The 12,675-nt window shown below is 40.5% G+C and overlaps 1 protein-coding gene across 1 annotated transcript in view; it reads right to left on the reverse strand.

The window, feature by feature from the left end:
• The window catches only part of CFAP54 (cilia and flagella associated 54), a 197,438-nt gene that overhangs the window by 85,986 nt on the left and 98,777 nt on the right, over nucleotides 1-12,675 (reverse strand). The window contains exons 36-39 of the mRNA XM_012735136.1: nucleotides 12,224-12,451; nucleotides 9,880-10,103; nucleotides 9,643-9,778; nucleotides 6,245-6,350 (exon numbers count right to left, since the gene is read on the reverse strand). Coding sequence (XP_012590590.1) covers nucleotides 6,245-6,350; nucleotides 9,643-9,778; nucleotides 9,880-10,103; nucleotides 12,224-12,451 — 694 coding nt within the window. The remainder of the gene's footprint in view (nucleotides 1-6,244; nucleotides 6,351-9,642; nucleotides 9,779-9,879; nucleotides 10,104-12,223; nucleotides 12,452-12,675) is intronic.

Below are 12,675 nucleotides of genomic sequence, written 5' to 3' on the forward strand. Positions count from 1 at the left end.
CGACACAGAGCCATGACTGATGAACTTACTGACCGCTGGCAATTAAACTCCGCCTCTAGTTCTTTCCCCTCCCCAGAAGTTCAACCAACCCTCCAATCACATATTTGCTTATCCAGACAATAGGCCCTCACCTTTAGCTGGTCCCACAATGTTACCTCATTCACACCATAAAGGACAGTTTTATTATTCTCAACACTTAGGAAATTCCAAGACATTTGGGAGCTGTGAAATAGAGTATCTGGTTACATATTAAAATGATAGAAAAGATGGAAGAGAGAGATCAGCCCATGAGGGAAAAGATAAGAGCAAAAATCCTCAAGAATCTTCTTGTGACTAAATCTAGTGTGCAATTTAAACTTTATCTCGTTTATATTTTCAGCAGCATTTGACTCAGTTGATTACACCCTCTTGCTTAAAATACTTCCTTCACTTGGCTTAAAGTTTCTTTTCCAATCTTCCTGATCACTCCTTAGTCCTCTTAAAAACTGGAAATCCCAGTATTCCATTCATAGCTGCCTCTTCTCAATTGATCCTATCCAGTGATCTACTCTATTGTGCAGGCAATAGACACCACAAAATTAACAGATCCCCAACTGAAGACTTCCTTACCTTTCTCCCTTAAGACTGCTCCTCCCATAACTAATCCCAAGTGATTAAAGGAAGAAGAGATTTTCCCAATTGCTTAGACCAAATGCTAGCCTCACCCTGACTCCTCCTCTTCTCCCAAACCCCAGGTCAAATTCACGACAAATACTGTAGGGTCTCCCTTCAGAAAATAGACAGACTCCCAAAATATAAACAGTGTTTTGAATCAACATCACCTCAATAAAAACAGAAACATGAATTATCCAGACTGCACCACCTCTCCCCAGATCACCTGTGCACTCCCACGGCCACTACGTTCCAAGTCCTCATAATCTCCTAAAGCACTGCACCCTCCCTCCTCATCAGTCTCCCGATTTCTACCCTGGCAACTCCTACTGTGTGCTCTTAACACAGCTGCCAAAGGTTCCTATTAAAATATTAATCCCCTCCAATTTGACAAAGTCAGATACTTACAAAGTCAGATACTTAAATGAAAAGAGGTGCCTGGGTGTATGAGGGAAGGAGAAGGGGAAGAGTCAAAGGGGACATGAGTTATACAAAGCAATGAGTAAAGATATTCATAAAGGGCCCTAATCCTGACATCTGTGCCTCAAGAGAATTCTTATCTGGAAAATTCCATAGACAATTCAAGATGCTATGTCAAAGATAATAAAAGCCTCCACAGTTTGAAATAGTTCAGAAAAAGAAGGCAGAGGAGTAAGAGAAAGAAGAGGGAAAGGGAAAAGCTGGAAAAGAAGATGAAGTGGAGGATGAAGAGGGTGTGAGTAAAGAAGAAAAATGGAGGAAGAAAGATGGAGGAGAAAGAGGAAAAAGGGAGAGGGAGGAGAAAAAGAAAATTACTATGCTCTTCATTCTAACAATGTAGACATTAAAACTAAAATGCAACGACTTCTGAGAGGCGAGTCCACCAAGGAAGGACCCCAGGAAGTGGTATGAAATTTGTGCTTATCCAGCCAAAGACCCAGAGGCAGTTATAAAACACATCTGCCCAAAGATTTAAAACTCCAACCTATCTGCAAGTGAATAACCCTATCAAAGAACTTAAATATTAATAAGGTCAAAACTCAAGGAAAAGATCCCAGACAGAATGCATAAATAGCTACAATAAAAGGCTTACACAGAGTGTGCTCTCCCCTATGAAGTTAACAAGCAGGCAAGTTATTCATCCATACAAGAAATAATCTATAAAGTGAGGTATTCTTACATTTCAAAAATCCTACAGAGATGATACCAAATTACATATGCATTATTAAATAGTAACAGGGAGAGTAGAATGCTGTTAAATAATGAGAATGCCAAATGTTCCTAGGCACTGGAGCATTGCAATAACTGTGGTGAGGAATTAAAGGTATCAAGCATTACTACCAAATGCCTTAGGCCAAAAGAAAATCTATGATGTTCTAAAGCAGCTATCTGATGTGAAAACCATCCACTACACTTGGTCCTTTATAAGAGCGGCAAATGTGGCAAACATGAGACCCAACATGCTTATAAACATGTTAATGTCCTGAGTTCAGGGTGCTAAAAAAATTCAACATCCTTGGCCCTCCCCAGTGGCACACCGGGTTAAAGCGCAGCACTGCAAGTTGGCCAAGGCCGCTTCGGTGCTATTTCCATCCCTGCCAGAGAGGTGACCCACCTGACACAGCAGACTTCTGTCTTGCCCGCTGCTCACCGTACTTCATCGATCTGCCTTTCTGCTTCCCACTCTGACTCTGGTGAATCCTCTCACTGCCCCTGCACCTCTGACCTGTACCTCAGTTCTATATGCATAAATAAATCTTAAAAAAAAAAAAAAGAAAGCTCAACATCCTAAAAATCTGTTCCAAGTGCCAGCCAAAATATGTGCCACAGAGGTCCAGAAATCTCATAAAGAGCTGTATGTTATGCCAAGATTTAATAATGGTTCACTGCTATTATACAGCCGCCTAAAAACTGTCTTACAATCACAATAAACAGCAAATTGTTTCTTGAGTGCTTTAGCTTAGAGGAGATTCTAGCCTGGAAGGGAGCAAATGATGGCAACCTGGGGGCCCAGTGGGAAACTTATGCTAGCGATCAGACAGGCCAGGGTGCGAATCACAGGTCTACTGTTCACTGTGGCATTTAATTCTCTTCTTTGTAGCAAAATCACAATAATATCTACCTCCTAAGATTATGAAGATTAAAGATACTAATCACTGTAGAATACTGCATATTGTTCCTGACCTGGAAAATTTTATACATACATACATACATACATATATGTATATGTAATAATACATACATATATATGTAATAATTATAAATAATTATTGGTCCAGGAAATGAATAAATGATTATCTTTTAGATTTGAGCCATCCAAGCATTTCTGCTCCAGTCATTGTTCAAGCTGGCTAATTCCACCACCACTGAGAACCAATACCCTCCGAACCAGTACACCACTAAAGCTTCAGCTCACCCACCCTCCTTCCATCCCACCGCCTACCATCTTGTCTGTCCAAATGCAACTTTAGCTGAGCAGGCCATCAAATCGTTTTTCTGACACTGTATCCAGCATCCCTAAACAGCAGCTAATGACACAGGTCTAAAATGGCACTAGGTAACCCTTTCCTGTGCCCTTTAAATGCTAGATACCACTGTAATGACAAGAACTTTTGGACACATTTTCTCACATTTATAGCCAGATCTTTAGGGTGGAGGGAATACTAAACATCCCATTCTGAGCTATGGATCCCAAATTGGCAATCTCCAGAGGTTTGACAGACAGGGTCAAGAAAAGAACACATTCAGGACACATCCCACTCTTTGATTGCAACTCCCATTGTTTAATGAATAGGGGGAGATAACTGGATTTGTTGCTGGCGGTCAGACCTACAAGTAGTCACCAACCTTACTCAGGGCTCTAAGGTGTCATAACAAAAAGGCCAGCGACAATGAGGTGTCCGATCCAACAGAGAGTGGGTTCCTTCTATGTATGGCACTCATCTGTCCTGACTGACTGCTTCCTCTTCCTCGGCTCTTGCTTGCTTGTTTGCATCACTCTTGGCCTTGTTTGTATCACTCCCGTCTTTTATACTGCCCCCATCCCATTATCTTTCTGATATCGCCCTTCTGTTTGCGCCAATGACAGTCATTAAGGATGTTCACATATTCTGCATCTCTTTCTCATCAGGGTCTAGAGGAGGAGTGCAATCTCCCTGCCTTTTTGAAATTAGCTATAGCTCTGCGGCTTGACTGATGAAATGTCAGCAGAAGTGATATGTGTCACTTTTAAGCAACAGCTTTAAGAGCAGGCATGTGATTTACATATAAATCATGAATATAAAATTATAAAATACAAAAAAGAATCTAAGAGACATAACTTTTCCTGCCCCAAGTTCTGAGGCGAGAACAACCTACCCCACTAGGTGGTGGTAAGCTAATATTCACCAAAGCCTGATATGCAATGCATAACAACAACATTTTTGTGGGCGGTCTTATAGAATTAAATAAGAGAATCCAAGTAAAGTCCTTCACATCAAGCCTACAGTAGATGCACAGGTGGTCTGGCTTCAAACACTGCGCGCTCCCTTACAGCCTCACCTTAATGTTCTCTTTCTGGTCTTGGAAACAGTCAAGGAAGCTTACATCACAATGCGGAGTCCATCAACCAGCTCAGTTTTTACTCACTGAATAAAAGATCGACCTTTTCTTGTTTTAATGGAGTGAGATTTGGACATGCTTGTCACTGCCTTATTGCCTAACTCATGTCAATGCACATGGCTGACTAAAAGTTGGTGCGATCCAGGAAGACATAATCAGGCCTATACTCCATACCTCCCTGAATGACCTGCCCCTGACTTCAACCACTACTGATATGTGAGTGACTAATATACTAACCTCTCCTGAGTGCCTCACTTGTATGTACAGTCACATACTAACTCCTTCAACTCAGTTCTCACCCAGTCCTTTCAAATTCTACAATAACCTTCCCTCTCTCCAGATTTCCCATCTGGGTGAAGAGATCCATCTACACACTCAAGGCAGAAACCAAGGCAACTTGAACGCCCTCCTTCATCTATTTCCTTTATCTAACCGAGTTCGGTGGAAGGGATCTATCTCTCTCCATCCTGTCCAGGCCTCCATCCTCACTTGCGAGGCAAGGTCTCAGCAACAGAAAACAGAATGCTGTCTTCATTCTGTGTGGCCTCCTTGCAACAGGTTTCCCACCCACTGCTCTTCTTCCAAGAACACAAATATTGGGGCCCTCACTAGTGGCTCAGTGGATTAAAGAGCAGCACTGTGAAGCTGGCCACAACCACTTCAGTGCAAGTTCAAAATCCACCCTGCAGGTGACCCACATGGCGCAGCAGACCTCTCCTGACCTGCCTGCTGCTCCGTTCAGCAGTGGACTTCGTCAATCAGCCTATTCTGCTCCCCACTCTGTCTCTGGCGGATCCTCTCACTGCCCCTGCACCTCTGGCCTGTACCCTAGTTCTCTATTCATAAATAAATAAATCTTTAAAAAAAAGAACAAAATGTCATTGTTTCACTTTCCTTCTTTAGAGCCTTTAAACTAGAGAACTTCAGCTCTCCTGCTAAAGCTTGATCTCTTTATCCTTCCTTCTAATATACTTTATCCTCTAACTCTTGGCAACCTTTGTAACCCCAGCATTTCTTCTTTTACATTCTTGCCACTAAATTCTGTGCGGTATCTCAGAAGCAAATGCTGTTACCTTATTGTTTGAGCAACAGCAATGATATTACAGATCTCATCACTTTATGTTATCATCTCTGGTTTATTTATGCATCTTCTTCAGTGGGCTATAAACTCCAAAATAACAAACCTTTAGTCTCATTCATCTTTGTATTATCAGTCCTTAGTAGGACATATAAACACAGCAGATACCCAGTAAACATTTGCTGAATGAACGAATGACTGCTTGACTAACTAGATAACGAATGCATGAATGAGTACACATATACATACATACGTGCACAAAATCAATCATAAATAAATGGAAGAATCCCAACACATCAGAGAAGACTTGCATTTCTTTCTGACAATGAAACAAAGACACAGCAAAAAAGCAACTGAAAGAAGGCATTATTTCCATTTTCATCTCATTTGACCCTTGTTCCTATAAGCTACAAGAGTAGCCAGTATTACAGGAAGTCTTATCAGCTAAAAGCAAAGGAACCATGATGTTCCCAGACCTTCCTCCTTATTCTAGTTAAAAGACCTCCAGCTTACCTGCAGTAAAGTCAATATCAGACCCACCTATACTAATTATAGAAATGGAAGTTACAATAGTAGTTAAGACCAAAAATAGAAAAGATCAATTTGAAGAATTCTCAAGTGAGTTAAAAAGTGAGGGAAAAGTGCAAAGTAGTCTTATCTTTATATTTTCGCATCAATTTTCCTTCTCCTTTTCTCTATTTCTGTTCTTTACTTTTAGAGTAAGCCAGTAAAAAACATGTATTCTAACCCCCCACCCCAGTACCATTTACAGCAATATAAGAGAGTCAGTACCAAATGAAATTTTTCAGTCAAATAATACTACAAAAGAGATTTTGCAAACATTTTAATTATGGAAGATCTGACGTGCAGAGGACTACAGAAAACTATGCTTTGAAAGAAAAAAAAATAGAGCTTCAAGATAAAATTGATTCTGACCTGAAAAAATAAGCTTTTGTAGGCCTTCTGGGATGTTTCCTGCTATCATTTTTTTGGCTGACGGATTAACCTTGAGTTGCTTCCCAATGAAATTTCGGCAGGTTATCTAAAAAAGAAAAAGGAAAGAAAACAAGTATTACATAGTTAGGTTTTTAGAGCCAAAACTTTGGCTTACTTGAAATGTTTATCTATTTTTCGCTTGTCAAAAAACTGTGATACAAATGATGTTACAGATAAAAGCTAGCAGAGTAGCATTCAATCATGAGAACTTTCGGGAAATAAAGCAAATACATATTTTTTTCTTATTTCTTTGTACAGCGCAGCTGGAAGAGCATTAGGAAAATTATGTAGTGCAATTAGAATATGATTTTCTGATATTTTGTAAATTCACCCGTCTAAATATATCTTCCATTATGTAAGTTGAAACATATTTAAAATATAGGCTGTTCTTTTAGTGGCAGATTTTCTACCCTACTCATAATTAAACCAATTTAAACTTCCATAGTGAAGTTTTTGAGAACTAACTTCTTCTGTAGCATTTAAAATTCTTAATTCCTCAAAGATAATTGAGTTTTAAAATTTTAGAATATCTGGAAAAAATATTTTTTTTTAAGATTTATTTATTTGTGCATACAGAACTGGGGTACAGGCCAGAGGCTCAGGGGCGGTGAGAGGCTTCACCAGAGACAGAGTGGGGAACAGAACAGGCAGATCGATGAAGTACACTGCTAAGGGGAGCAGCAGGCGGGTCAGGAGAGGTCTGCCGCACCATGTGGTCACTCCAGGACAGGCAGGAATCGAACTCATGAGGAAGTGGCTTTAGCTTCTCAGTGCTGTGCTTTAACCCGCTGCGCCACCGGGGAGGGCCGGAAAAAATATTTTATACAGAAAGAAATTCTTTAAAAGGTCTAAGGCCCTTTTATATTTCTCTATTCCCACTTCTTGAAATAACCTATTGTACAAAATATGACCTCCCCTTGACGCTCAATCCTATGATTCTTTAGTGTCTCTTGTAGATACTTCTACAATGAGATGTAAACATAATCTCAGAAAATACAAAATCCTTCCCACAGCCTGGCAAGGCTCTACTTGACCTATTATTCATCCCACTGAGTCAATGAAATACTCACCCAGGTGCTGCTGGGAAGGGATTTTACAGATACTACATAAAGTCCCCAGAAAATCAACTTTCAACTAGGGAGATTGCCCATGGCAGGCCTTCCCAAGTCAGGTGAATCTGTGGTGAGCTGGAAATTTCGAGATCCCAAATGCTAAACATCATTTTAGGTCAGTGGTAATTCCCCTCCCATTGACTACCTATAAAAAACAGCTTCTGGTAGGCCTGGAAGGTTCCTTCCTGCTTAATATCCTGACTGCCTGCTCTATGGACTTTGGATTGTCTTAGCCAGCCAATTGTAGTAAGTCAATTGAAATCAATCTTGATAGAAAATGATAGGTGATTGACTGGTAGGTATAGAAAGAGATAGATAACAGATACATGGATATATAGATAGATAATTTTACTAGTTCTGCCTCTCTGATTGAACCTGACTGATACAGATTATTAATATACATCAAAGAATTCACAAGAAAGGTCAGACTGGTGATGTCACTTCAATAGTCATCTTCATAATGATGGTACTTAGATCATTAATACAGAGGCTGTATTAACTCTAAATGGGTAAGTGGACAGAGAAGAGAGAAGGACCAAGAATAGTCTTGGGACACACCAGCTGCAGTAAAACACTGTGGGGAAGAAGGGCCCTTTGGTGGTGCAATGGGCTAAAGCACAGCAATAGGAAGCTGGCCACAGCCACCCCAACACAAGTTCAATCCCAGCCAGGGAGGTGACCCACATGGCGCAGCAGTCCTCTCCTTTTTCGCCTGCAGCTCCCCTTAGCAGTGTACTTCACTGCCTGCTCTGTTCCCCACTCTGTCTCTGGTGAATCTTCTCATCACCTGTGCTCCTCTGGCCTGTACCCCAGGTCTGTTTGCATAAATAAGTAAATCTTTAAAAAAAAATGGGGGGAAGAGGAAAAAGCCACAAAGAAGACTGAGAAGGAGGAACCCCCTCGTTTCCCCCTCATCTGCTTCACCCCAGCCATTCAGACCTTCTATCTGTCCCATCTCAGGGCCTCTGCCCTTGTTCTTCGTCCTTGGGCTAGAACAAGCTTCTCCCCGAATGCTGGCTCCTTCTCATCAGATGCTACCATCATATCCAACAGGTCTTAAATCACTGTTGCTCTAGTTTCCACCTTCCACCCTGAGGTATCACTTTCGTATTGACCTGTTTTGTTGTATTCACAGAACTGACAATGACCATTACTCTTTTTATTAATGGGTTTCCATGTTTACTGCCTGGCGCTACCTCCACCCCTCTACAATTAAGCAACATAAAGGACCCACACAGGCTGGATTCTCACTCAACACAACACGAGGTGGCAGGGCTATCTCTAGGCTACAAGGCACCATGGTAGAGACTTTGCTGACTGCCAGCAGCTCCACAAGCAGAGTGGTGTATGGGACAGGGACCGGAGTCACCCCCAGGGTGCCGGGGGAAGAGCACACTGTACAACTCTGCATTGGCTGAAGTCGGTAACCAATATATATTTATTAAATTCATAAATGAGAGTACTGATTTTCTTCTTTCCTCCCCTAGCTCAAAGATGCACCATGCTTCTACATTGCTTTCCATGGCAGCTTTTACTTTCATGAGCTGACTACTCCATAAGAATATTAAATATTATATTTCATGATTATGTCAGGAGAAATATAAATATAGTAATTGCAACATTAAAACTCTTTAATTTAAAAGCCTTTTTTGTTTGTTTTTGGCGACCCTCCCTGGTGGAGCAACGGGTAAGGGCTCAGCATTGCAAGCTAGCAGCAGCCGCCTCAGTGCCAGTTCAATCCCCAGTCCCGGAGGTGACCCACATGGCGCGGCAGACCTCTCCTGACCCGCCCACTGCTCCCCTCAGCAGTGTACTTCGTGGATCTGCCTGTTCTGCTCTCCACTCTGTCTCTGGTGAAGCCTCTTGCCACCCCTGCACCTCTGGCCTGTACCCCAGTTCTTGTACACATAAATTAAAAAATTCTGAAAAAAAAAACTTTTTTCTTCTTCTTGTATAAGAAATTAAAAATTAAAACATGGAGTGAGCCCCACTATACCTAACAGGTAAATCAACCTGATCAGAAGCTTCTCTTACACAAAAACTTAGTGCTTGTTTACCTGGTTGATGGAAAACAGTGACACACAGCAGGCTGTCAATACAATGTACTGATTCAAATGAAAGATGTCTAAATGAAAATAATCATCTTTATCTGATTTCTAAGTCTTTGCAGCTTAGAGGTGTACGCATAAGAAATCACAGCTGCATGAACGATACAGCCAAACTTACCTTCTCTGCATACTCAGCCTCGTATCTTTCACATGGCTGTTGGATCATAGCAGGACCATCCAGCTTGTTTATTCTCAGCAGAAGCTGGCGCTGTGCATATACCAGGAGTGGTGTCACTTGCTCCGTATATCTCTCACTAAATGAGGGTAAAAATACATAAAAAAGCAAACATCTGCTAAAACACATTTCTTTCCAATGACGTCTATCACTTTTAATTGACCATATAGCATTTCTTACTGTGAAATTATGTTGAACTGAATGGCAAGTGATACTAGTGTTTCCCATTTTTCCACTTGATATAAATATTCCAGAGATTTTAACACAAAGTCATGGATCCATTTCAAGTCAACCACATTTACATCATCTAGAGGATGCTCAAACGTTAGGCTAGAACCTCCGTTGTCATTTTTAATATTTCCATAGCAGCTTGGAACACAGAACTCGCCCTTTTCTTCAATAATCTGCAAGAAGCATGTTGGGAAAAAAATTTTTGAGTTCATATTTTATTATACTTTTTTAAAAAACTGAATTGGTAGATAAAAATATAACATAGAAGAGAATTGCACAGAAAAAAAAATCCAATGTTGTGATTATGCAAATCAAAGCATGATAAAGCTATCCAATATAACTTGCGGGGAAGGAGGAGAGAAGCTCTGTGCTCTTCAGTGTAGTAGCTACTAGATACAAGTGGATACTGAACTCTCTCAAGTGTGACGAGTACAACTGGGTTTTTAATTTTAATTCGTTTAAGTTGAACGTTAAACAGCCACATATGGCTTGTTGCTACCATATTAGCACACGCTATGGTCTTACTTCTTGTTATGCAGACAATCTATACTTCAGGAAAGATAGTATCTATCAATAAGGTAGTTTTAAGGAAAAACAGGTTTTAGCATATACATATACTAGTGCCCTGGTTATTAGTCTGTTTGTAGAATAATAACTGGTTACTAGTCTGTTTGTAGAATAACATATCCAATTCCCTGAAATGGCAATCATCAAAACGGAAGAGAAGAAAATTTTCTAGAAGATTCTTTTAGGCCAAGTGAAAGAGCTACTTAGTAACAAAGGTGTTCATTCTCTCCCCCACACCCCCTTAGGTCCTTATGCATTTATGGGTCCTCCTAGAAATTCTTGAAGCAAAGCAAAACTTCTTAAATGCACCCAGGGGCTTGGCTGCTAACCCATAAAGAGTGTAGGAGTCAAGTGTAGGAGTGTAGGAGTCTGCCCCTCCTACCTCAGTGTAATTCAGGTGACCCATGCACAGGTGAGGGAGGTATCAACAATAAATAACAGGTAAACAAAAATATCCCCTCTAAGAAGATTCATTGTCCTTGAAGTTAGAGACGAATTTGGACGTAACCTGGGTATGAAATGCAATAAACATACCTGAGATCAGGCTATGAATAGCAGGTGTCCTCCAAGTGACCTGTGTGAATTTGTCTCCTTAGCAGAGTACCTGGGGCATGTAGAATGTTTGAGAATAATCTTCATGCCATTTAGTTATGAGTTCCATTTCTGGAGCCCACTGATTCGCTAGCAAGACTTTCCACAGCACAGCTGGAGGTGAGGGCTACCTCCATTTCCCTGACCCTGGACTTCCTCCTGGCCTTTACTCAATCCTCCTGGCAGTGTGGAGGAAATGAAACCTGTTCTACTGAACCGCTCCCCAGGGATCGTCCTGGCAGAGACTTCCTGCCAGCAGGATCGCACCTTCTTTCTTCTGAGTACGTTTCCCGGTCCTTCCCTGAAGCAGAGGGGACCTGCGATCAGTCAGTAGTGTCTGCACCTTTATAGTAAGTTTATTTCAGGGATGAACAATAAGGACATCTTATGTGGTAACTCCATCTTCCACTATAGCTTTCATTGAGAAGAATGCTGGAATTGCATTTCCAACTAGTAAGATAGCACCCATCTTTCAACTGGTTACAACTCAAAAGAGGGGAAGAAAGAAACAGCATTTGCTATTACTTCTTAATGTTGGTAATGTCACTTAGCAACACTGAGAAATAAACAGGACTAGCTTTGGGGGATCAAACCACATGTAGAGAAGAGTTTCTGACATGGTCAAGGCCATGCAAGGTTTGCAGATTTAGTATGGGCCACATGTAATTTTTTATTAACCTTTTATTATTAAAGGAAATTTCTAACACAAAAGCATATGCACAGTAAGGACCCCTATCTGCACACTGAGCTTCAAAAATTCTCTCGGGACCTGTTTTGTTTAATCCACACGCAAGCCAGCTTCTCCCCCTATTCTGAATTGCATACCCCAAATAATATTAGTCTATAAACATTTCATGGGGATTTAGCATGTTACAGTTATTTTATGTAAGAACTGCAGCTTAATAAATGTTACTTTCTGTTCCCTGTAAGAAACTGAATTTCAGAATCAGATATCTGTAGTTAATGTCAATGCAAGCTATATATTGTGAACCAAATAATAATGGGAAACAAATGAAATATCGGTGAGCCAAATAAAAACTAAAGAAAAATATTTATTTCTAGTTATCCCAAGATACCTGGTACAAAAATATTTTTAAATGAATACAATAAAAAATAATTACCTAAGTGCTCTTACCTTAACAGCATTGACATTTTGTAGTTCTACTAACATGTCAATAAGTAAGTCTGCTCCCAAATAGAATGGCAAAGCAGCAGTACATAGCAAACCATCCTGGCTGATAGGAAATGTTTTATATAGGTCCACTGCCTGTTTCAGAAGTATCTGTAGCTCCTGAGTGAAATTCCAAAGGGCTCGACAGCAGTTTTGAAGCAGAGTCCAGTAGCCACCACGATGTGCGAGAACCTAAAAAATAACATTCCAAAATACCCCAACATTCCAAAAGTCACAGTTCTCTAAACAAATTCATTTCCCTGCAAGTTTTCCTTGCTCTCTGCTGGAAATATCATTTTATTACATAATAATAATAATAAACATGACGAACATCATTTGTATGTACCATATACAAGGACTAGATGCTGTTAAGACCTTTACAGGCATTCTATTAGTTTATTCTAATAGTAACCAGT

Source organism: Condylura cristata, unplaced genomic scaffold, assembly GCF_000260355.1.
Source record: "Condylura cristata isolate star-nosed mole 26May11 unplaced genomic scaffold, ConCri1.0 scaffold00004, whole genome shotgun sequence".
NCBI lineage: Eukaryota > Metazoa > Chordata > Mammalia > Eulipotyphla > Talpidae > Condylura > Condylura cristata.